The following is a 26,283-nucleotide window of genomic DNA, read 5'->3' as shown; positions in this document are numbered from 1 at the left end:
AAGGAATCCTCATCAACCTTGTGAGATGGGCACTGTTATTATCCCCACTTTGTGGATGAGGAAACAGGTTCAGAGAGGTCACACAGCTAGCAAGTGGGAGAGCTGGGATAAGCCCAGGCAGCATCTTTGTTTATCTTTGACAATTTTCTCTGTCATCTCTTCACTGAGCTTCTCTTTGGCCAGACATCCTGTCAAACTCAGAGATGTAAACCTTCAATCCCAAACATCAATGGAAATAATTTTAATAAATTTGATCTCATTTTAAGTAATTAAAACATGTTCTGAAACTCAAAGGTATTTTTTTTAATCTAGGTGTGTGTATTAGTTTTCCATTGCTGCTGTAACAAATTACCACAAACTCAGTAGTTTAAAACAACACAAATTTACTCTCTTATAGTTCTGTAGGTCAGAAGTCCAACATGGGTCTTACTAGGCTAAAATCAAGGTGCTGGCAGAAGTGTGTTCCTTCTAGATGTTCCAGGGGAGAATCCATTTCCTTGCTGTTTCCAGCTTCCAGAGGCAACCCATGCTCCTTAGCTCATGGCCATTTTCAAAGTGCATCACTCCAACAACCTCTGCTTCCCTTGTCACATCTCCTTTCTCTGACATTGACCCTCTTGCTTCCCTCTTATAAGGACCCCTGTGATTCCACTGGGTCTACCTGGATAATCCAAGACAATTCCCGCCTCTTAAAATCCTTAACCTAATGACACCTGCAAAGTCCTTTTGCAGTATAAGGTAACATATTTACAGGTTCAGGGGATGGGGACATGGCCATCTTTGGGGAAGAAACATTATTCTGTCTACTACAATGTGTGTCAGGGCGATAGTGAGTAGTGGAAATAAGATAAATAAATAATAAAGTTACCTTCCCAATGTTGAACTCCAAAATCAGCATGTAGTGGATGAGAGCAGTGCTCAGCAAAGGCCCCTCCAGAGGTAGTTCCCAGGCCAGGGTCTAGCAGTGGGAGGGTTGATCTATAAAGGAGCACAGAGGAAGGGCAGCCAGGGAGCAGATGTTTTCAGGGCCACTCAAATCTGTCCAGGGCTAAGGGTATTTAGATGACCTGATGCGAACACCTACTTTTCTTCACCATCAAACTGGAAGCCACTATGCAACCTCACCTCACCGAGCACATCCAGCTTATGACTTGCCTTGTTCCAGGAGTTTTCCTACAGGGAGAGAATGTATCTATCAGGTCAACATTTGATACTCATGTTTTTCTTTGTAAATTGACGTCATCAGTCTCTTGTGAGTTAGCTGCAGTGACTCAGCACAGCCAGGACTGATGAGCTCAGAGGCATGGACAAGGTTGAACTTCTGGGCCAAGGACCACCCTTGGGAGGGTTCTTGGGGGCCTGCCAGCTGGCCCAACCCCTCTGACGCAAGACACTGCCTTTCAGACACAGGTACTCAATTCCTGGTTCCTTAGAGCAGTAGTGGTATAGATTATTGCTAACTTTTCTAAACATCCAATTCAGACAGTGATTCACCATGTTTATTATTATTTTCATTCCAACCTCAATAGCCATGTTTAACAAGCAAATTATGCAAACTAAAGCTTGCTAGAAAAAAATCACAAAAAGAAATAAAATTTTCAAGAGGCAGGGGCCTGTGACAGAGCTTGGAATTCCAGCTCTGCCTCTCTCTCCCTGTGTGATCCGGGGCAAGCCTCTTTCCATCTCTGAGCCTCAGTTTCCTCAACAAAGGGTGTGATCTAAGTCAGGGATTCTCAATCCTGCATGTAGTCGAGAACCACCCAGTGAAGTGTTTTTTGTTTTTTTTTTTTTGGAGAATGTCAATGTCAGGCCTCACTGGGGTTGAGAACCACTGTCTCTGAATGATGGCTAAGGTCCTTTCCACAACTTCCAGTCTATAATTCCATGAAATGCCAGGAATTTGTTAAGAAAATCTGGGTTTGGATTTGTTGTAGGCATCCATTCTCCCTACTGAATAGCCAATTCAACTCAAGGAAATGAAAAGTGAGGGCCTGCTGCCTGCAAAGCACTAAACTCAAAGACCTCATCATGTGGCGGTCAGCTTGGTGGCCATGTACCCAAATAATTATAAGAAAAGGGGATGAACATTGTTCCTTTTAAAATTCATCATACCCATGTATTAAATGGGCAATTCCTTTAACTTGTATTGGGCTTCTTTTTCCAGAAATTCAGAGCCTGTGTTATGTATCCTTTCTTAAATGTATCAGCAAAGGAGGAGCAGATGGATCTCCCATGCACAGAGCTCTGGCACCCAAAGCAGCCTCCCTGCCTCCCCACCTGGTGGTATTTATCTAAGCCCACCCCACCCTCTGTGTGCTGACATTCAGAAGGGGCACAGCATCAGGGTTTACTTTTAATATTCACTGAGTGCTTACTACGGGCCAGGCACTATTACAAGAGTTTTATGGATGTTAACTCATTTAATCTGTAGATGATGCTATGAGATAAATACTATTACTTTCCCCATATCACAGATGAGGAGGGAGACGGAGAGCTCATATTACTCGTCCAAGATCACAGTGCTGGCAAGTGGGGAGCTTGATTCAAACCCAGAGACTGGCTCTAGGACTCATGCTCCTGACCACTTATTAAAGGATTCTGTGCCCTCCATGACATGTTCCATGGCTACCAAAAATAACGCTTATGAAGAATGAATAGCAATATGGGAAATGTTTATGTTAAAATGTTAAATGAAAAGTTAGTGAAATAAACTCATATAAGTACCGTGATAAGGACTATGTAAAGTCAAAACAAAACACAAACCACCAAAAAACTATAAAGTGATAAAGACTGGAAAAAGTAAAAAAGAGACTGGAAGGAAAATAGCAAAATATTAAGAATACTTGGGGGATGGGATTAAAAGTGAATTTTAAATTCTCCCTCCTTATTTTGTACTTTTTCATAATGATTATGCTTTCTTGTAACCTCATTCTCCGGTGACAAGCAAGCACTCAATATTTTGCTGTAAGAAAACATTAGGGCTAAGATCTGATATCGCAACAAATAGTTTTGGTTTCAAAAATCAGCAGATCAGTAATTTGAAATTTAAAAAGATACTTTCTCATGGATTTAAGAGTATCCATAATGATTACATTGTTTTTAAACTAGCATTTTGAACTAAGAGTCGCAGACATGATTCTAAGATCTTTCTCTCTATTTTCTTTTTTTTTTTAGCAGCCTATGAATTGTTATTAGCCCCTTTTTATAATGATGATTAAGTAACTTGCCTGAGTTTGCAAAGCTGGGAACTGATGCCAGACAATCTCTCTCCAAAAGCTGTGTTATAATTAAGCTATACGCTTCTCATCGCAGCCCATTAACCCAGCGGAGAGCTGAGCTGTCATGTTTCTCTCTGTCTTATTTCCTCTCACTGCAGTTTTCATTGTGAATATGCCGTATTTTGTCTATTTTCAGCTAAATAGACTTTGATGACTTTCCTGGGGACCTAACTTGCCCTCAGCATGTTTCTAGGGAAAAAAGCTTTGGATTGTATCATGGACTTGCAAAAACTATGCTCTCCTGCCCCCTCCATCTGAAGGTCATTTATACAAAAAGGACCTTTTTAGGCTGGATGCTTTTTTCTTAGGGATGACCAGAACTGATGCCTCGCCTCTGGCAACTCCCATATGAGTCTAGCTTTCCTGCTCCACCCTCAGCATACACCTGGTCCCTGCTGCCTCACCTTGGGCTGGCCAAAGATACTTTCTTTAGGACCACATGTGGAAAGAGAAGCCATTCCTAGACTTCTGCCCTTTCAAAGGAATTGTTAGTGCTGAATCAACGCTATTTGTGAGTTCTTTTGGTGGGTCAAGTTCAGGTAAGGAGAGAAGCCCAACCACCCACACCATCTGCATTATACCTGCTTAAAATAACATCATTGAGATATCAAGCATTCTTAGTCCAGGTTATGGCATCCTCTAAGGATGAAAAAGCCACATTACCTCATGGCTTGGGCCTGGCATTTTATTTTGGAGCTCTATCTTTATTCTAAAAAGGGCCATTTAATCTCCATCTTGGGAGTTTTCCCCTCCATTTCCTATACCAAAGAGAAAAGAGAACTTCTCTTCATCCCAGAGGTCTAGAATCCTACTGATCCAGTCCAGGAAATAGGGAGCATAGCAGAGCTGCCTGTGAGATTGACAGACGTTGTGTGCAATCTGCATAGCTCCATCATTATCCTAGTGGCCAGCAATTCTCAGGGGATATTCCTGTAGGTTAATACTTGACATGCATATGGAGGGAGGAATTGGGTCCCTAGGATGTGAGGTGTGGGTAGTCACCCATGCCCCTTGTGAAAGATGCTATCAGCATCCCATACATGGTCTGCACCTCCTGAAGCCAGGTCAGAGCTGAACCCACATAAAAGGTGGGAGCTTTTGACAGCACTTCAGTCCACCTGCCTCCTGGGTGATCTGCTCCAGTGCCTGAGCAAGGTAAAGTGCATCTCAAGGACCAGGAGGCACTCTTGGTGCTGGAGTTGGGGCAGAGAGAAGCCCTGTGTGGAGGCTGAGGACAATCTTGAAGAAAGACAAGGAGAAGAGAGGATTTGGAAGGGAGGGTTCTGCTGGAAGCGAGCGTGGATGATAGGGGAAGGGAAAGAAGGATTGGTGTCTTTTTGAAGTTTCGAGGAATTCTTTTGAAATTATGGAGGTCCTAGGTTGAAACCTTTTGCATAATTCTTGTAACTGATTTTGTGAAATTGAGTTTTAAAAATCTAATCATCATAAAGATGAAATCTTGTGAATTCATAGTTCAATTTTAAATGCAAGGCAGTTATCTTGAGCTAGTTGAGCTTAAAGCTTCTGTATTGTTTTTCAGCTTCATTCAGCTCCTGCTGAGATGTCCTGCCAGCAAAGCCAGCAGCAGTGCCAGCCCCCTCCCAAGTGTTCCCCAAAATGTTCACCCAAGTGTACTCCTAAGTGTCCCCCAAAATGCCCCCCGAAGTGCCCTGCCCCCTGCCCACCTCCAGTCTCCTGCTGTGGCCCCAGCTCTGGGGGCTGCTGCAGCTCTGGGGGTGGCGGTTGCTGCCTGAGCCACCACAGACGTCGAAGATCTTTTCGACGCCACCACCGGAACTCTGACTGCTGTGGCAGTGGCACTGGTCAGAATTCTGGGGGCTCTGGCTGTTGCTCTGGGGGCTGTTGCTGACCTAGGCCACGAGGAGCACTGAGGAGCATCACTGGAGAGCCAAAGTGCCGATGACCTGCCCAGTCTGAGACTTTCTCTTCTCCCATTTCCCACGGAAAGTCTTCCGAGCTGCTCTGAAGTTTCTTCTTCTTCCTGCCCAAGTTCATCACACTGTGAGGTCTAGAAGTCCAACCTCTGATAGTCACTGGCCTGATTCTCTTCTCAGACTTGGTTCTTTGGAGGACTTGGGTTGGAGTTCAGTCATGCAGCTGTTTTCTCTGTAACAACAAAGCTTTTTCTTCCTGATGTCACTGCCTCCTGATTATGTTTTGTTCACCCCTCACTTTCCACGCCCTGCACCAAGCCATCTCCTCTCCCCTTCTTTTACTGCAAGTGAACACTGTAAAAATCAGTTTGGGAAGCAGATTTGGGCACCGAAGCCACTTAGACCTCTGGGAAACAGTATTCCCTTTTATGCTCTGAATTTGGGAACTAGAGCTTGAAGGAAAGAATCATGTTTGAGACCATTACCCTGGCCCAATCTTTGCATTAAGAGAGTCAGGAATGGGTTTTCGGAAAGAAAGATCACAGTGAGATGAGTACTTTGGGCGGGTTGCCTTTAAGCATGGGTGACAGTTTAAAAAAGACTTTATCTCCTAATTATGGGGAATAAGGTCATCTGAAGTGCTCATCCTGGGCTCCAATGAATGGATGTTCTTTACTTTTCTGATTATTATAATCCCAGGTGCTTCCTCAGTTGTCTAAAGAGGAGAGCGAGTGGGGGCTTGATTTCTGGGGGAGTGAGTTTAGGAGGAAGGTATAAAGGTCTGAGCCCATTTTCCCTGGATCCTGAAAGCCTGCCTTTTTGTATGAGTAGAGAACCAAGGAGGAGGCTCTCCTCTGCCAAAGACTGTCTCCGCGTGCATGTGTGTGTGTGCGTGTGTGTGGTTGTAGTGTGGGGAGTGGGAACAGGGGGCTTTTGTCACTGTGTTGGGTTTTCCATTTCCTTTAGGAATAGGCTGATTCCTTCAGGAGATATTCAGAAAGTTTATGATAGAAATGATAATTCTGAATCAGCCTTTTATATACAAATGAACAATTATCCCTTCCTTTGACAAGAGTTAACAGTGATGGGTAAAGTAAGTTAGTATATGAGACCACAGTAAGTCTATATGATGAGCATGCTCCTGACCAAATCATCTCTCAGAGGAGATCCTGCCTTCATGTCGTCACTTCACTACTTCCTTCTCTTTTCTAACATTGACCTCACTTCTTGGAATGTCTCACCTATACTCACCAACCGGTGCCCCTAGGAACACAACTTGTTAATCAGGCTCTAAAGCCATATTAAACAAAACTGGTGTCTTTTGTGATTTATCTTTTATAGTCTGTTCCCTCATGCCACTCCCAGCTCGCTCATCCCCAAACCTGTTCTCACAATCAATTCTTGAATTCTTAGTTTTGGATTTCTCTTATTTCTCACATTCATGGTTGTGGGTAGTTCAATGGATTAAGAAGCAGTTTTGAAGCCAGTTGACCTCAGAAGTCTCTCCTAATTCTTAAAAGTTAATTATTTTGAAAGAACCATTTTTCATGGACACTTTGGACGTTGGGAAAGAACTTTCCTTCCTTCCTTCTTTCCTTCCTTTTCTTTCTTTCCCCCTTTCTCTCTTTCTTTCTCTTTCTCTTTCCATTGGGCAGTGGTCCCAGGGACAACCTATCTTCAAAGGGAGACTGGGTGTGGGGTAAGGAGCAGAGGGTCCCATGGGCTGGTTTGGCACTTTGCAATGGGGCTAGCATCCTATACATTTTCTCTTAGGCCCACCAGGGCTGTACGGGAATATGGTAACTTGACTACATTCACAGCTTTTCTAGCCTTAATGGTTCCATAACTTTGCCTGAGTTTTTCTTCCCATCTCCAGTAACGGAGATAAATCACCACTGGGATTCCCATAGGTGCATCCCCACCATCATCTTTACTCAGTCCCATCTGAAAGCATCTGGATGAAACCCAGCAGACTTTTCGCATGGTGTGTGGCCTGACTTGAGGAGCCAAGGACCAAGAGCCAGAGAGATGCGAACCAAGACAACAAGTAAGTGAACTACCAATACCACGTAGATTACTACACAGAGATGGATGTGTGAACCAGGGGAGCTGGGTGTATACACGTGTGTGTGTGTGTGCATGTACGTTGTAGAAAAGAACAAAGAGAATGCATCCCAAGAAAGGGTCCCAGACCTCTCCTCAGTTGAGCCTCATGGCTTCTCTTAAACCACACATAGCCTTCCCGGTTATGAGCAGTGTCCTGTTTGGAAAGTAAACATGCCACAGCTATGCTGGCACCTCTGTGAAGTGGCTTGAATACCCACGTGCACCACCTACGGTACTTCCTGAGTGATGAATGTCTCTGGGATGTGAGTGTCAGGTGAGCATGTCTGTTGGGAAACGGGCCCCTCCCAAGAGCCAGGGCCTGTGGAATCTTATAAAAGGTTCTCTGGCTGGACATTGCTCAGTCCACTACCTAGAAGGTGGCCTGTTCCAGTTGGAGAACTGAGTGAGTCTTCCAGTGGAGCCAGAGTCTGGTAAGTCTCCAAGCGGGGCCTGGTGGAGGAGGTTGGGAAGAGTGGAAGGCAGAGAGGAGAAGCCAGAAGATAGCTAGCAGGTAGATGTGGAAGGAGAAAAGCCCTGGAAAGAGCCGTAAGCTTCAAGTGAGCCAGCCTCTCATGGTCCCAGTGAGGACCTGGAGGCCAGACTGGGGGTGGGAGTGACTTTTAGATGATTTCACAGCAATTCTGTAGCAGAGATGTGACTAGAACCCAGGTCTTTTGGCTCTCTGGACTGGGATGTATTTCCATCAGCTGGATCACTCTCCTTTTCCTTGTGGCTGTGGTGAATGAGAGGCAGAGGCAGGAAAAACGACCAGCGCTTTGTGAATTCTTTAGATCCAGGCAGCAAGGATGCATCTGTGATTTGGCTCTTCTCTAACTGATGGCGAAGCCTCTCACTTGCCAGCGCAGTATCAGCCAATGCTCCGTGGCTATTCATAGGGTTTTCATGGCCGATTTTTTCAGAAGTGGGCAGCCAGGTCCTTCTTCCTAGTTTGTCTTAGTCTGGAAGCTCCGCTGAAACCTGTCCACCATGGGTGACCCTGTTAGTGTTTGACATATTGGTGGCATAGCTTTCAGCATCACAGCAACATGCAGCTGCTGCAGTATAACTGACAGATGGGTGACATGGTTCCCTCACCAGGAAACCAACCTGGGCCCCTGAGCTAGAGCATCTAACCTTAACCACTAGGCCACCAATACGGTGCTAACTATGTGAATATCACTTGAAGATTGTGAGGTCGCAGTGAAATGGGGGAGGGGAAAAGAGCCAAGCAAAGATTTTGGACTGACTGGATCATACAGATAAATTGCCACAATGTTGTCTTTATTTTCCATTGTGGAGAACCTGGGTGGTCCTTATTCTAGTCAGAGAAAGTAGAAGACAATTGATTCCTTGCATAGACCGTTTCCTGCTCTATGCATGTTTAACTCACTGCAAACACTGGTTTGGGGTTTCTTCCTTTGCGTTCCTTCTTTCTTGGTGCTTCCTTTCCCTGGCACCAGGCCAGGCTCACTTGCTCACAAGGCCAAATCTCAAAAGCCCTGAGTTCACTGTTGGAAAGAAAAGTCTGCTCCCGTGTGAAAAGCTGCTTTTCTTCCAGGTTCGCCGTGACGACCTCCGAGATGTCCTCCCAGCAGAGCGCAGGGGCCTCCAGAGGCTTTTCCAAGGGGTCTTCTCAGGGCCCCACTCCGTGTCCCGCCCCGGCACCCGCCGCCTCGTCCTCCTGCTGCGGCTCCTGCGGCGACTCCGGCTGCTGCGGCGGTGACTCGGGCTGCTGCGGCGACTCAGGTTGCTGCGGCGACTCAGGTTGCTGCGGCTCCAGCACCAGCTGCTGCTGCTTCCCCAGGAGGCGCCGCCGGCAGCGCAGGACCTGCTGCAGCTGCTGCGGGGGTGGCAGCCAGCGATCCCAGGGCTCCAGCAACACCCAGACCGGCTGCTGCGGTGGCTGCTGAGGGGCCCGTGGCCCCGAAGAGCTGCGCGAAAGCCACCTGCCCAGCCCGAGAGAGCCGGGCCTGCTGCTCCCTGCTGTCTCTGCCTCCTGCAGGGGGGGCAAAGTTTGCCTTCATAAAGCTAACTGCACTTGGATATTCAGGAACCCACCCTGTTCTCAGCCCCATAAAACTCCCTGACCCTCATGTGATTTTCCTCCCTGGGAACCTGAGAGCCATGGGTGGGACATTGGACTCCACGGGTCCATTGGACCCTACTGTGTGCAGGGGCTTGTGCACAGTAGGTGTTCAATCAATGCCTACTGATTTAATTGTTCCTTAAGACATATCATAATAAAGCTTCTACCTCTGCCTTTCCTGTTTTTTCTTTCATTTGCGTATTTTTATCGTGTTCTGTTACCCCATCCACCACCTGTCACTCAGCCCTGGCTTGACACATTTGTAAAAGGCAGAAAACTAAAATTCATGCCTGAACAACAGTGGCTTTCTAGTACTTAATTATGGCAGCAGAAATCATACGTGGAGCCAGGCAGTGTTCTAAGGACTTGACGTAACATGCATCATCTCATTTAATTCTCACAATGACTCAGTGAGGTAGGTGCTGTTATCCTCATTTTACAGAAGAGAAACTGAGGATAAGCAACTTACTCAAAGTCACCCAGCTGGTGCATGATGGAGAGGATTGGATGCCTGGCTCCTGGGCTTATGCTCCTAACTGCTCTGCTTGGTCCCCAAACCCTTCCAGAGCCTCACCCTCCTACCCAGCCTAGCAGCTGTGTGGCAAAGGTTTGGATCTGCAACTCTTGGGGGCTTTGGAGCCAGGCCATCTGAACATTTCTTTGCTGCAGAGGATCACTGACCCACTGCTTTGCTTGCTGAGTGAGGAAACCTTTTCAAGCTGAACATTCCAGGAGACTGAGAAGCTCCCTCTGCAGGCCTCATCCATGCAGCTGAGGTCTGACCAGGAGCCATGGGCTTCTAGGACTCTGTGGGGTGCGGTGGCATGCCATGCTCAGAGACTTGGGAAGGTCGTTCTCTGGAGGTGGTTGTGATGGGGGTGGTGGGGTCATCCTGAAGAGGTCTGAACCCCAAGCCTGTGAGCATAGACCTTACTTACTCCTTTCAGTAACCAGGAAACCAGGAGAAGACCGTCCACTGCAGTGGTATCTGCTGGTTCAAGACAGAACAGACAATTATAACGGTGATCATAATAGTAACAATAGCTACCACTTGTTGGGCACTTATTTATTCCAGGCACAAGGCTAGCACTTTACATATATTATCTCATTTAATCCTCACAATAATCTCAAAATATAGACTTTTATTTTCCCATTTCTTAAATGTGAGGAAACGGGTTCAGAGAGTTTCAGTGACTTGGCCAAAGTCGCACAGCTAGTTTATGCCCAAGGCCTCCAGACGACAAATGAGGGAGATGAGATTCAAACTGGGGTCTGCTGGACTCCAAAATCCATGGTCTCAGACTCAGTGTCATATTCAACTGCCTTAGAAATCACCACCCCCCAGGGGAAGGGACACTCGGGCCTCTGTGGACACACCCAGGCTCTGAGAAAATTACAGCTTGGCTTCCTGGCTGCTGCTTCATCAATGACCCAGTGACTGGGAAGCTCTGTCATGGCATCCACTCAGCAAGAGGTATTGGCTGAGAGGTGAGGTCAGAAATGCTCCATTGACTCATCCAGGATGTTCAAGGCCGAGGCCAAATGACCCCTGTCAGGGAGGCTCTGAAGGGCAGCCCTGCTCTGGGTGGGCGGGGCCATCACTTCCAGCTCTGAGATTCTGCGATTCCCAGTGGGAGGTGATTTGTGGAAACTGTTTACAAATAGATGGCATTACCTGTGGACATGCCTCTCTTATACCAGTGCCGTGTGTGGAAGCAACAAGCCCCTGGACCTGGTGGAGGGATGAGGCGGGAAGGGAGAACTGCCTGACAGAAAACAGAGAGATTGGAGAGCCAGCCTGGTGGGGGGTGACCCTCAAGCAGGAGGTTGAGGAAAGAAAGGCGATGACTCACTGAGAGACACGTGAATCCAAATGGGAGTAGACACCTTGTACATGAGGCACATTGATATCCATCCGATGGCTGACAATGGATGGTGGTACTGCCAGGCTCATGGATCCCCAACTGCCAGCAGGCCAATGCAGGGGGAATTTGAAGAGTGAGAGATCTGGGCATTCTAAGAATAGTTTTATTACAGAAACCTAGAAAGATACTTTGGATGAGGCTCATGGCCTCACAGCCTTTCTGATTTCCAGTAGCAGGTAAAGCTGTCTGTGTGGCACAGGCATTCTTTCTGAGGTGGCAGCAGTCACTCCTTGGAATGCTGGGCCTGAGGGGAACTTGGCAACACGAGGGTCTACTCAAAGATCCTTAACCAGTACACTGTAACAGGCAGAATCGGGTTTCTTATTATCTTTGTATAATAAGACACTATTGTTAATAAGACAGTGACGATATTGTTGAATTTTTTTTGTTCTTTATGGCTCCAGTTTCAACTTACATTATGATATTACAGTGGTAATAATAACAGTTGATAGTTACATAGAATTTAGCAGTTTATAAGGTGTTTTTGCATATCTCTTTCACAATTCACAATCTCTTATTCACAATAAGATAAGTATTATCATCTCTGTTTAACAGATCAGGAGAGGCTCTGAGAGTTTAAGTGACCCACCTGAGATTATCCAGCTAACAAGTGACAATTTCTGATTGAACCAGGCCTTCTAATGCCTTCCAAGAGAGCCAAGAGCCACCTCTTCTTAATCTGTACACTGAGATAATTGAATGTTACCCAATTAATTCCTTAGGGACAGTGCTGTATTCATCACTGCATCCCTGGCATCTAAACTTGTGCCAGGAACAAATTAGAGGTCAATAAATAAATGAATGTTTATTGGTGCGTCACATGTAAAGTATGGTGCTAAACCATTCTAGGAGCTGCACGAAAGTATTTGCTGACCTCAAGGAGTTTATAGTCTGATTTGAGAAATATGAATAATCATATGGGTATGAATGATAACATCACATACAAGAAATAACATTTTATACAGATAAATAAATACAATACATACAAATACATACAAACACAAGAAACGTCACAAGCAGAACATGGCATAGACAATGGTTATAGTGATTCAACTGAATTTAGTTGAGGATTTGTTACAAGACTTCAAATGAGGGCTAGTTAACACGGATTGGGTTAGTCACAAGATTTCATGGGGGAAGGGATCTGAGCTGGGTCTGAAGGATGCAGACACTTTGGAGAGGCAGAGATTAATTCGTTTATGTGTTTATTTAACTTCATCAGACACTGTTGGTGGTGCTGGGACAGAACAAGGAATGAGACCAAGATCCTACGTGCATGAACCTCAACTTCTGAGATGGAAGCAGACATACAAGTGAGCAAGAAAGTAGAGAAGAGTGCTGTGATGAAAATAAAGCAGATAGAAGTATAGACATGAACTGAAGGTGTATGAGGATTTTAGGTGGGGGCCAGGAAAGGCCTCTCTGAGGAGGCGCTATTTGAGCAGAAAAAGTGGGAACCATCGCACAGAGCAGGAAAGCGCACGGGTATGAGGATACTGCCTTGCTGGCAGCCTGAGGCTACAGATGTTTAAGGGGTGCTCACAGTTACGTTGACCCCATTAGAGACTTTCATCACCAGGGAAGTCGCTTGGAAGTCCAGCTGCTTGGCACACAGATTTGATAGTGAGACCAGTCGTGTATTATGAGCTGGGCATTATTTTGCTGAATCCTCGCAACTCTCCCACAAGATAGGTTTTTTCCGCACATTTTTTAAAACAAGAAAACAGACATAGAGCTGTCAGATAGCCATCCTACGGTTGCACAACTTGTAATTGGCAGAACAGGGTTTTGAACTGGATGTGTCTGACTCCAAAACCAATGTTCTGAACATTGAGCTATTGCATTTCTGGGAAGGAGAGGAGTAGTTTCAAGCTGGGACAGAGGGAGGAGACAAGAGATCCAAGAGGAGGCAGTGGTGTAGAAAAGATCACAAGGACCCATCCTTAGATAGGGAGAGATGAGGCCAGATCATGGATGGTTCTGAGTACTAAATCAAGGAGTTGAAACTGCATTGGCTTTGTGAAATGTGATGGTAGGAAAGTAGTCTTGAAAGAAATACTTTAGAAAGATAGAGGTTGATCTACATAACACTTGCAGTACCCTCTGGCATGACCCTAAGTCGATTAGGCAGCAATGATTAGGATGCTTTAGAGGAAGAAGCGAATGGAGAGAACACTATTTCACTGTGAGAAGGTGCAACATCCCAGGTTTGAAATGAAGATCTGAACTCAGTACATGGCTGCGGGTGAGGAATGGAAATGACAGATATGAAAAGCCTTGCCCAGAAGGAAGAAGAATAGGCAGAACTGGATGATGTATTGGGACTGAGGAAGAGGAAGTAACGAGTGTGCCTCTGAGGCTCTGTGCCTGGTGACTGGGAAATGATGATACCATTGACAAACAGAGAAGTCAGGGGAAAAAACTAGTGTGGGGAGGAAGAGGGTAAGTTTGGTCCAGGACATGTTGAGTTTGAAGTACTAGCAAGACATGATCATGAGGCAGGATGTGGGGCTGGAACTCTACCCACAGTATCCCTGAAAATTGAACTAAATACATAGTAAGTCATACAAAGGTGAAGTCACCTTTGGGAATGGATGTGGTCCCACCTAGGCAGTGAAAGTTATTGAGAGAACAGACCTGGTTTCTGTTGTTCATTGTAGTAACCTCGGTGTAAAGAACAGAGACTGGGACATTGAAGACACCCAATAAATATGTGTTGGATGAATGAATGAACGAATAAATGAATGGATGTGCAAAACAGAAAGTCAAGAGGTGAATTGAGGGGGAAATTGGGTTGTTAGGAGGAAGTTGAGTTCTAAGTGAACAGAAGAAAGGTGATGAAGTCAGAGAAATTATTCAGGGATTTGGGCCAGACAATTCATAAGCCTGCTTTGGGGTCTCAGATTCTAGAAATCTAGGTGGAGGAGAACCAGGATGGTGCAGAATTGCAGAAGTTAAAGAAAGTCATCCAAATTAGGTTAGTCACACAGGATCTTCCTTCCCATTGCATGATCTATCTTGGTCTCTTTAAACCATTGAACAGTTGTGGTAAGAGATTCCACCTGGCAGGATAGCAGTTTCATCTTAACTGGGTGGAGCAAGTTGAACAGGAAAACTGGCATTCATAGTGGATAAGGAAAACAGCCTCTCTTCTGTGAATGACGCTGCAGCAGATCAGAATGATTTGGCCCTGATAAATCTGTCAGCTTGCCTCTGGATGTGTCCACCCGAGAAAAGCAAGTATCTCCTCTTCTCTTACAGACATTGCATCAGGGCAACATCTATGGCTTCCAACGTATCTCATTTAATAATGTTTCTCATTCTTAAGAATATATTAGTTCTATTGCCAACAATGTAGCTATATCAGCTCTGCACTTTTGGAAAATTAATTTGTAGTCTTCAAAAGCCACTTTTCTATGCCTATGAAATGAGACTACATGTATCTGAAAGTCAGGGATTAACATCCTTCCTCTATCTCACCCATTCAGTGACTTCCTAATCATCTATAGTGGCAATCTTTCATTTATTAAAAATCTATTGATAGTGTACTATATGCTAGGTAGTGTATGATACAAGGAAGTAACTATTCTCCCGTAGTGTAGTGGGAGAGAGTCAAGTGTCATAATACAGTGTAATGTGGTAAATGCTTAAAGTCAGCACAGGAAGTCAACACCACAGAGAGGGGACTGCTCATCCAGCTGAGGGACTGGAAAAAGGTACTTTTTGAATTTAGTCCTGAAGGATGCATAGGAGTTGGTCAGGCTGAGAAGATAGGAAAAAATATTTAAATTAAACAGTCTTAGTGCAGAGGCTGGAGAGGTGTGCATGTGTTTTGCAGCAAACAACTTTGCATGGCTGGAGCTCAAGGAAGTCAGGGCAGGTGAGTTACACAGCTGGTCAGGGAACAGATAAGATAGGACCTTGTAAAGCTCCCTTCAGCTCTTGCAACTTTATCCTGGAGGTATGATGAACCATGACATTTTGGGGGCTCATTAGTTCTCTCTCCTATGTTTTCAATTATGCTAAAGCTACCTTAGCTTTAAACGGGGGCATTAACTCATCTCTAGCTATCATGCTCCCTTACCTTCTTTTCTTGATGTCTTCCCCAAATTCCAAAGAGTGCCATTCATTGTGTTATCTCATTTAAGTCTTCCTCAATCCCATTGAGTAATGCTTATCCCACCAACCGTTATGCTAGATGATCTCACTCCAGGGTCACCAAGCCCTCTCGAGCTCTGCGTGCAGCGATCGTTCTTCAGTCCCCAGGATCCTAGCCCTCTGTGCAGCACGGCCCACTGGTGATGACTTTCTGCCCCTCCCTTTGTGATACTGCGTTTCCCTCAGGATTGTCTAATCCTTTGGGCTTTTAAAAAATCATTTATCCTCTGTTATTCTCTCTCCTAACTCTACTTCTAAATCTGTGCATTATGCCCGAGGTTCATCCCATAGCTGTCTGTCTTTCTCTTTCTGCAGAGAAATCTCATTCATTCACTCACTCCTCCCATTTTTATTGAGGACCTAATACATGCTTGGCTCTTGGTTAGGATTTTAGATGGAAAGATGCAATCTGAGTAATTCCTTTACATGGATGTGGCCCAACTCTCTGTCTCCAGCCATGACATTTCCTGCAAATTACGGGTTAAAAGTCTCTGATCCTCATGGAATAATTTCACTTGGGTATCTCAGAAGCATCTCAAAGTAAACATAACTATCTCTCAACTAGTTATTCTCCTTCAGATTTCTCTCTTTCAGATGGTGGGGCCACTGTTACTATCCATGTCGGAAACTGCAGAGAAATCTTTGACTCTTTCCTTTCCCTTGATTTTGTATCTAACCAGTCACCAAGCTGTATTCATTTTTCCTTCCCGGTAACTCTCCCTTTTCCCATTTTCTTTTTATCTCTACCACACTGTCTCTGGCAATATTACTTATTAGAAAACTTTAAAGTTTTTAAAATTTATTTACATACTAAATAAAATATCCTTCATTTAAAAGATAAAATCTTACAATCCTCAACAAGAAAGTGAGCATGAAGTTTGGAAGTAAGGGATCCAGGCAAGGCACTTATCATGTGGTGCCACAGGGAGCCAGAGTTGGAAATCTTAATCCATGCCTATGTGCCGTGGGAACAAGCTGGCTGTAGTGGAGTCAGACCTCTATCTCATGTAAGTGTGGGGTCAGACCTCTATCCCATGTAAGTGTGGGGTCAGACCTCTGTCCCATGTAACTGTGGGGTCAGACCTCTATCCCATGTAACTGTGGGGTCAGACCTCTGTCCCAGGTCAGTGTGGGGTCAGACCTCTACCTCATGTAACTGTGGGGTCAGATCTCTATCTCATGTATCTGTGGGGTCAAACCTCTGTCCCAGGTCAGTGTTGGGGCTGACCTCTATCCTTTATCTGATAGGTAGCTCTTTACACTTACAAACCTTAAAGCACTTGAACCTAAATGGCCATATTTTTGACTTACATTTCCTTGTTGTCCAATATTATAACTCCATCCTAACTTCTACTGCTTTATACTGTCAAAGCTTGTTTATTTATTAATTTTTTTGCTGAGTTAGAATCACCCTGAGCCAACATCCACTGCCAGTGTTCCTCTTTTTGTCTTTTTCTGCTTGAGGAAGATTAGCCCTGAGCTAACATCTGTGCCAATCTTCCTCTACTTTGTACGTGGCATGCCCCCACAGCTTGGCTGATGAGTGGAGTAGGTCAGCACCAGGATCTGAACCCGCAAACCCAGGCTGCTGAAGTGGAGCATGTGGCACTTTAACCACTTGGCCATGGGTTGGCCCCCAAAGCTTGTTTATTTTTATCCATGTTTTCATCTTTTTCCCTCTCATCATTGCCTACCTCAGGTAATTCTTTTCTTCTGGATTCAATTTTCTTCTTCCTGAAGTAAATACTCTGGCAGTTCTTTTAGCCATTATCTGTTAGTGGTAAAATCAATCTTCATCTGAAAATAGCTTAATTTGGTCATGACCCTTAAACAATATTTTAGCCAGATGTAAAATTCCAGGTTGGCAAATATTATCTCGGATCACTTTGAAGATACTTGCCCACTACTTTCTGACACTGTTGGTTAAGAGAGGTGCTGCCAGCCTGATTTTCAGTTCTGTAGAGGTAGTCCTGTTTCATTTCTCTGGTACTTTTAACCATTTTCCCTTGAGATTTGTGTTTCTGAGGATTCATGACTTTCATTAATTCTTGAAAATTGAGAGCCAATATCTCTTCAAATATTTCCCCTCACTCATCCTTTCTTTCACCTCCTTCTGGACCTCTTATTAGATGCATGTAGGATGTAACATTCTGTATTCCAGAAACCACTACGTTCTGAATCATTTCAACAAATCTAACTTCCAGTTCATGATTTCTCTTTTCAGCTCTTTTTGATATGTCATTTACCACCTGTTGGTTTACTCCGATATCTGTACTCTCTTCCTTACACATTAACAAAACTCCTAATTTTTAGTCAGGTTCATGGCTTCCCAGAATAAATATCACAGGTTCTCTTGCACCTATGCATGGCTGTGTGACTCGGTTCTGGGCAACTGGATGCCAGTAGAAGAGTCAGTCCCAGATGGCTGTGGAGCTGAAATGCCAGTGCTGAGTGGCCGCACTCTGGAATTTCATGTAAGAAACCAAAAATAATTTTATGTGAGAAACTCATAACTTATTAAGCTGCTATCTTTTTTGTCTTTTATTCTTAGCCAAATCTAATTTTAACCTACACCATTCTTTGATTAAATTTCAATGACTATATTTTTAATTTCTTATAGTTCTTTTGGTTATTTTTGCATAGTGTCTATACATTTTCTTATGTTTTAAATTTCTTATTTAATATTTTTAAGAATATGAAACATACTTATCTTTGTAATATTTATCAGATAGCTCTTTAATGTGAAATTTCTTGGCAATGTAATCCTACTCTTTATAGAATATATTGACTTTCACTGGAGATGAACTCATTTTTCAAAATTATGAAGCACACAAGAAAAGAATCCATCATGCGTACATTTTCAGTGGGACTTCATTTGTGTGCATTTTATGTGGCTTATGTTGAAGACAAGTCTCTGTAGGTTAATTTTGGGTTTGTTTCTGTCAAATACCACAGGTCACCTGCCAGGGACCAATTTTTATTTTACTTACTTAGCTAAGGGATTCTCAGACCACAAGTGTAGTATACATTGGAAGAATGGCAAATGAACCAATATTAGGCACAAGCCTGTGGTTATTAATTTTAAAGGTTTATTTTTGCTTCTCACCATAAGCCCAGGGTAAGGCATACAAGCTTCCTTGTGTCTTGTGGTATCCTTTTTCTAGTCCTTTTTCACTGAATATGTCTCCTTTATTGCTCCCAACTTTGTCTCTTTCTTTTCATGATCTTAGATCTCAAACTCCCAGAAAATGACTTTCCCTGCCCTCAGCCAGCTGCCATATCCACTTATAGGCTTCCTATTCTGGTTATAGTTTTCAATTCTTCCTTCAATTATGGAACTTGGGAATTTTTCTTACTTTCTTGAAAGCATAGATATGCATTAAAAGGATATTTATTCTATTTTATCCAACATTTCAGAAGGTTATAGCATAAAGATTTTAAAGTTTTTCAACAAGCAATATTGCCAGAGCCAGTAGATGATTCTTTGAAAGTTCCGGGCTGTCTCAGCTGTGCTAAGGGAAAGAATTTCTGCTCTTAGGGGCAAATATGCTCTGGGGACTGTTGTGGAGTAATCAGTGGTACTCGATGTAGGAGAACCTCAAAGGGAAGCCAAAACTCAGGGACCAATTGTTGATTCTCATTCCATTGCTAAGCAAGGCAGAGTTTTTATACAATTTCCAGACTCTAGGGTTCTTGAGGACAATGCTTATGTCCTATATCTTGGTGTTTCCCTGTTAACTCAGTGCTATGATTTGTATAATATAGGAGTTGCTTGAAAACAAGTGTTGATTGACTGTTGACAGCATAAACTCTATAATTTAATCCTCACTTTGTACTTTGTACTCATCAGAAAATTACATCAAGGTGTGGTGCATTCTCACCACAAAACAGCACATTAACCCTGCACTCCACCCAGTTCAGAAACAGCTGAAAAATGCCTGGGCTCATTTTTGACATTACATCCATTCTGTGATGAATTCACGATCAATAAAAAGTAGAAATGATTAATATATTGCCTATTAAGTTAAAAATAGTTTTAAAAAAACTTTTAAGGGTAAATAGCCCAAAATTCACATCTTTAGCATTTGAAGAGATTATTAGAGATCATGTAGTAGGATCACTCATTCAGTGTCGGAAAAATCCCTTCTACAGTAACCGGGTTAATGCTTGAACACATCTAGAGACAACATGTTAGTCACTGCTTCACAAGATAGTTTATTTCATTTTGAAAATTTTAATTTGTTAGAAAGCCTTCATATTGTTTTTAATATTAATGTAACTTTTTTCTTATCATTGAATAATTATGTTCATTATAGAAAAATGTGAATATAAATAAACAAAAGATAAAACCACTCATAATTCTACCATCTACATCTAGCCATTTGTGCACCTGGTTGTGTATTTCCCCAGATCTTTCTCTGTGCAAACTTTTTTTTTCCTTTAACAAAAATCTTTTCCGGCCGTGAAGGCTATTTTTTCATCTGAACTTTTCACCCAATAATATATTATAGCATCTTTTCATGACAATAAACACTCATTCATAGCACACTTTTCATGCTGGAATAGTTATCCATTTTATGGATAGTCCACTGTTTATTTAACCAATTTCTTATTGCTGGGCATTGTTTTCCCTCCAATTTGTTACTATAATTAAATGTGGTGTAATGCATGTTGTTATTCATTCAAAGATATTTATTAGGCATCTTAACTCTGCCTAGCACTATCTTAGGTGCTGAGGATTCAGAATGGGGGTTGAAATTCCTGCCCTTACTGTTAATCTCTGAAGGTGGAGAGAGGGAGATTATAAATTAACAAACAGACCACAGATAAAATCATCACAAATAGTGATAATTGCTAGGAAGACAATAAAACAAGGTAATGAGACAGAAAGTGACAGGGTCGAGTCTGTAATTTAGGCAGGGAAGATATACTCATCACATAGCCATAGGATAAACCTTGGAAGAACCTGTAGAAGTGTTGTATTTTGTACTAAGCTATCTTCCCATCATTGTGTAGAGGGTCTGCTTCTTGGCATCCGTACCCATGCTGGCTCCGTCTGGAGCTTTACTCCTACTCTTCAGCCCTAATCCTGCCCTCTGGATCAGCTCAGCGCCAGCCATCTGCTCTCTACTTGCCTCATAGCAATATTGTCCCTCACACGCAAAGAACTTCACACTTTGCAAAGAACTTTTGCATGCTAACCTAATGTATTCATTATTTTGTTTTGCTTTTATTATGGAAAATTTCAAATCTGCATAAAAGAGATAGAATAGGATAATGAGCACACTATTATCCAGCACTCAGATTTAAAAAAACCCAATATTTTGCCAATATTGTTTCATCCCCCCTGCAAACTTTATTTTCCCGGATTATTTTAAAGCAAAGCCCAGACACCACATTTTTTCCCAGCCATAAATATTGGAGTTTGTACCTTGAACACACAAGGACAGTCCTTTCTTATATAACTTCTCTGCCATTACTATTCCTAACAGAATTAATAATACTTCTTTAACATCATGCAACACACAGCTCACGTTCACATTTCCACAATTATCTAAAAAATGTGGGTTTAATGTTGGTTTTTTGAATCAGGATGCAAACAAGATCCACACATTGGGTTGATATATCTTAAATTCCTTCTAATCTCTAACACTCCCCCTCTGCTTTCACATCATTTACTTTTTAAAGAAACAGGTTATCAGTCTTGAAGAACTGCTCATGTTGTGATTTCAACCGATTGCTTCTTTCTGGTGTCATTTAATTTTCTTGTGATGTCCCCATATTCCCCAGTATTTCTTGTAAAATGATAATTAGATCCAGAAGCTTAAATTAAGTTCTTTTTTTGTTTTTTTTGTGGCAAGCCTACATTAAATGTGATGTGATGTCCCTCTTCCTGCACAATACAGGAGGCACATATGGTCTGGATATTCTCCCCTTAGTGATGTTGAGATTGATCTGTAGGTTTGGGTGGTGTTAGTACTATCCATCCACTCATTTTACAGTTCCCCATAAGCCTTTCACCTAATGCTATAAGCACATATTGATGATTATTGCATCATTTCTTTAGGCGCCAATAAATGGTGATTGTCTCATTCTATCATTCGTTCTTCATTCATTAACTAAAATTGTTTTTATCAAAAAGAATTTTCCTCATCAACTCTGTGCTAACCTGAAAGAGTTTAGTTAGGAAAGACAATAAATGTTAAATTCTTTCTCTTGCCACTTTTCAGAATAATGAGTTGGTGGCCTAGCAATTTCCAAAGATAACCATTTTTAAATAAACAGTATCATTATGGACTGATGGAGTTCTCTGTTTTTTGATGTGCCTTGATCAGTTGTAATGATTACTGTTTTGGGTTCTCAAATTGTCACATGTTTTAGCTTCTTGTGTCTTTTTACACCACCCCAGTAGTCTACCGTGGCTTCCTTGCTCTCTGCTATAGTGAGATGTCCTGGGTTCATCTTGTGCGTCACTTGCTTCGGATCTGGCCTTAGATGTTCCTCCAAGGAGTCCCGCTTTCTTTTAGTGGGAAATGGTACTTAGAGACCTTAGTACAGGTACTATGGATGAAAAATATTACTAAGTTTTTACTGTTGCTAGGTCTTTTTAGTGAACAACACTAGGAAACACAATTTTTTCAAGAAAAAATCATGAATGAATAATGATATTTAAACTTAAATTAACATTTTAGGGTATATACTTCTTTTGTATTATTCTTGTATTTTTTTCTTCTTTGGCTGAAAATTTTGGTCTTTTTCGTTTTATCTTACAATACAGCTATAATATTCAAGTGGTAATGCCGATATTATTATTAATGATAACATTTTTCTTGCGATGCTAGGTAAGATTTTTTCAAGATTCTTCCTTCCTTGGAATAGAGATGTAGAGTCAAAATACCATCTTTTAAAGTTACCGGAAGTCACTCTTTTCTCAGTGTAGTTATGCCGTCAACCTTACATACAGTTAGACCCATTTGTTGTAGTTTGTTTTCACTGTTTAGAGATTGTTAAATTTAATACTTTTGTTTTTAATCATGTGTTAAAAGCATTTACAATATTCTAAAGCCAAAACTATGAAACAAGGTACATTCAACAAAGTCCAACTTCCTTCCTTGTCTTCTTTCTTTCTCCTGTACACAATCATTTTTATTAGTTTTAGCCCACAGTTTCTTTAACTCTTAATCTTATTTTTAAGGCTTTTATGTAGGTGGGAAAGTGATTATCATCTCCATTATAGAGGAAGCAGCCCTGCCATGTCTAAACCCACAGTGCCAGAATCCAAACCCTGTGCTCTCCCGCAGCCCATAACCCCCTCTGCAGGCAGCCTGAGGAATTGCATCAAGGACATGCAGCCATCTGGTCACCCTTAGGTTAGATTCCAAATTAAACAGACTTCTGGCTTCAGTGATTACTCCTCCTACTCCAGAATTATGTAAAACAAGTATGCTGGCTATTTTTGGACTCCAGGTGGTGCTTGGCGTCTGGAGCTAGAAAAGCTTGTGGGTAGATATGTGTGAATAAGTGTCTGTCTATTTGTGTGTGTGTGTGTGTTGTTAGGGAAACAAATTATCCCCAAGCTGCCAGTTTCTGCTAACACCTGCTGTGGTGACGTGGAATGGAGATAAACAATGACAGCACCCCTGGAATCACCCTGTAGGCAAATGTGGGGACCATTTACAAGAGGAAAGCCGTTTTGAAATCAACAAGGATCACGGTTCAGAAGACAACATGGACCCTGTGAAGTCTGTGTTGTGGTTCGGGTATGTTTAACAATAAAAACCCATGAAATGTTCTATGAATTCAAAATGACTGTAGATTTAATTTTTTTCTTTCTAATTCAATTGAATTTTAAATTGTATTGACACCTGGGAAGAAAATAGGGACTACAACTTCCCTAAGGGGCGAATGCACAAGTACGACAGAGTAAAATTCCTAAAGTATTGCTTATCATCATAGGGTTTCTTCCGCCTCCCCTCCCTCCCATCCACCTCCCTCCCTCGTTAGAGACCTGGGGAAGTGGAAGGAGCAGCGCTGGACAAGGGATGCCTGGACCCTTCTTCTAAGGTGAAGTGCAAAACTCCTGGAAGGCTCTCCCCACTTTGTTCCCCTCTCTATGATGAGAGGCAGAAGGTTTTTGTAGAAAGCGGCCTGATGTGAGCTCACAGTAGTCAAAGAGCGAGGTTGTGGCTTTCCCAGAAACCTCTCTCTGTTTAGAAAAGATCCAAGGAAGCGCCCCCCAAAACGTTTGAGTTTTTGTTTGTTTGTTTGAAAAAAGGTTTCAAAAGCAGAGCGTTTCGATGCCAGAGGTAGTTCATGTGTATACAATGGAATTATTTATTTTTTAAGCAACAACAGCAAAAGTGATAAAATGTCTGTAGAGAGCCGTGAGAAGCGGCGCTGCAAGTGGGACGGAAAAAGTCAACTTTGAGATTAGGGCCAGTGCGACAGCCCTAAATTCAGGCAGAGCTGCCACGGGTTTGGGACGTGCCTGCTCAGACTCGGGTCCTCCTCCCAGAGCTCGCAGCTGGACCCAGGGGAGGCTGCGCACCGGACCGACAGTCCCCCTTCTCTTTCTTTCTGATTAAGGGGCTGCCCTCTGCCATGCAGCAGCGGTCAGGAAAGGCGGACACTGACTCAGGGTGACCCGAGAAGACCAGAGACGGCTGTTTCTTCACTGGTAAAATGAGGGATGACTTTTCTAGCGCTGAAACCTTAAGCCCTTTCTTCCCCTCGCGCCAGGGAGCCTCAGGACCTCTAATTCTTAAGAATCTCACCTGGCCTAATTACTTTCTTTAAAAAATAAAGCTATTTCCTGATAAAGTAATGCACATTCACTAAATTTTTGAAAACTGTAGAAACATGAAAAATATTGTGTGTTTGTGTGAATACAAAATCAACACCACACGTGTACGGCATATGCTGCTTTTTCACATTACATCATGAGAATTTGTCCATCTTTAAAAGTGATTTTAATGACTGAGCAATATTTCATCCATTTTATGGATGTAGAATATTTTAGTTAACTATTCCTTTATTGTTGGACATTGAAGCAAGTTCTTCTCTAAAGAATGACACACACGTTAAAAAAATAATCTCTGATGATTTTCCTAGAAGTAATTACTATGCTGTCAAATCCAGTAACTTTCCACTATCCGGGCCACAACCGCTGCCATGTGTACGCCTGTTCTTCACAGCCTCAAGTACCCAGAATCGGGTCATTACAAAAAGGCAGGTGGAAGAGATGTTTTTGTTGTTGTTTATTAAAGAAGTTGAAGTTATTTTCGTATTTATTGGCCATTTACAGTGCTTTTGTGAATTGCCTCTGTCCTTTCCCAATTTTTCAAAATTGAGAAATAATTTTCTTCTCATAATAAGTTAGGACTTTTTGCATTTGTGCTATATGGGAATTATGTAGCACTAATAATATGTAAGAATATTAATGTTGTTGAATAAATGCTATAAACATTTTTACTCTGTTGTTCCTTTTTAAAACTTTGGTAGGGTAATTTCTGCCCCCTGGAGCTGTAAATTCCGTGGTCAGCTGGGGGTAGCTCCCCCTTGATTTGGAAGCTGTCTCTGGGGAGGGACTGAGGAACACGCACCGCAGATGGCCGCTAGGTGGCTCTGGTCGCTCTCGTAGCCTGTGCTGGGCTGCCTCGCGGCCAGCTGGAGTGTGGAGCCACGGCTGTAGCTGATTCCCTTTCCCGCTGCTCAAGCGCCCACCTGGTTACAGTCGTCCCTCCGTGCCCGTGGGTAAGGAGCCGCCTAAGGCACTTGAGCATCTGCGGATTTGGGTGTCCGCCATGGGTCCTGGGACCAATCCCCCGCGGATACTGAGGGACGACTGCACTGTCTTTGGCGCGGGTCTACTTTTCCCTTGCTCTCTGCGCTTCTGAACAAACCCGATCTCTTGCTTTGGGGCTGATGTGGGTCCCTTTGGCTGTCTCTAGGGGCATATATTGCACAGAGGTTTCTGAGGTCTCAAAGCTCTAATGCCTAGCAATCAACACACAGGGCTCCAGACAACCTAATGCTGGCCACCAAGCCTATTGACGTGGCTCTGGTCTTGTTAGAGCAAGCAGCTCATTATCCTAAGTGCAAGTTAGTGTCAGTGGTGGGCAGGGCGAGGATGGGCGGTTACAGAAATGTGAGATGGAGGAGGGGAACAGAGGCCTCAGAGCTCACTTTCTAGTGGAAGAGGCAGGTAGACGAGCGATCACATGCTATAGTGGGACTGCTGATTCTTATCGAATGTGGAGATGGAGGAACAAGTCGGGGGCCAGGGAAGAGATTTCTTCGAAGAGCTGAGATTTAGGCTGGGTCCAGCAGGATGGGTAAAATTTCTCCAGGTCAAGGGGGCATGCCAGACTAAGTGCTTGTAGCTCAAGCCAGAGTATGGGATGGCTCCCAAGAACTGCAGACACTCCCGTGTAGCCGGAGCCCAGGCAGGTAAGGGAGTGGCTGGAGGCGTGGATAGAGAGATAGGAAAGGCTGGAAGTGGTGGGCCTTGGATGGAGCTAAGGCCATGGCCTTGTTATGTTGTGTTGCCTCCAAAGGAGGTGAACGTCCTTTGGAGGGTTCCAGCAGATTTCCTCCTTGGCACAAACTCACGCTGCGGAATGACTCTTACCTCCCTCTGTTCCCAACTTCTCAGGCTATAAAAGATGCACCCGGGGCAGAACTTTGCTTTGAGTCACCATTGGGGTGGTTGCTGCAAAAGTGAGGATCTCCAAGTAGGAAGATCGCAAGCCCCCCCAGAGCACTTGCCATTTAGAATTCCATTGTTGTCTCCCCTGGACCCCCTTCTCCCTAATCCAATCCATCAACAAATCGTG

At 43.3% G+C, this 26,283-nt stretch overlaps 1 protein-coding gene and 1 long non-coding RNA gene across 2 annotated transcripts; both read left to right on the top strand.

Annotated features, from left to right (window-relative positions):
• The first annotated feature begins 4,368 nt into the window (after window positions 1–4,368).
• On the top strand, window positions 4,369–5,433 carry LOC124250873 (uncharacterized). Its single transcript, XR_006891642.1, has 2 exons — window positions 4,369–4,433; window positions 4,819–5,433. It is a non-coding gene; the product is annotated as an uncharacterized LOC124250873 (long non-coding RNA).
• Window positions 5,434–7,614: 2,181 nt separating this feature from the next.
• CRCT1 (cysteine rich C-terminal 1) lies at window positions 7,615–9,539 on the top strand. The gene is made up of 2 exons (XM_046682903.1): window positions 7,615–7,710; window positions 8,838–9,539. The coding sequence occupies exon 2, from the start codon at window positions 8,860–8,862 to the stop codon at window positions 9,187–9,189; it is 330 nt and encodes a 109-aa protein (XP_046538859.1). The 5' UTR covers window positions 7,615–7,710; window positions 8,838–8,859; the 3' UTR covers window positions 9,190–9,539.
• Window positions 9,540–26,283: the final 16,744 nt, after the last annotated feature.

Source organism: Equus quagga, chromosome 13 (genome assembly GCF_021613505.1).
Source record: "Equus quagga isolate Etosha38 chromosome 13, UCLA_HA_Equagga_1.0, whole genome shotgun sequence".
NCBI classification, from domain to species: domain Eukaryota; kingdom Metazoa; phylum Chordata; class Mammalia; order Perissodactyla; family Equidae; genus Equus; species Equus quagga.
The sequence above is the reverse complement of the archived record's forward strand: the minus strand, read 5'-3'. Positions and strand labels throughout refer to the sequence as shown.

What these genes read in the sequence shown, in the direction of transcription:
- CRCT1 (XM_046682903.1), top strand. Translation starts at nt 8,860, where the DNA reads ATGTCCTCCCAGCAGAGCGCAGGGGCCTCCAGAGGCTTTTCCAAGGGG.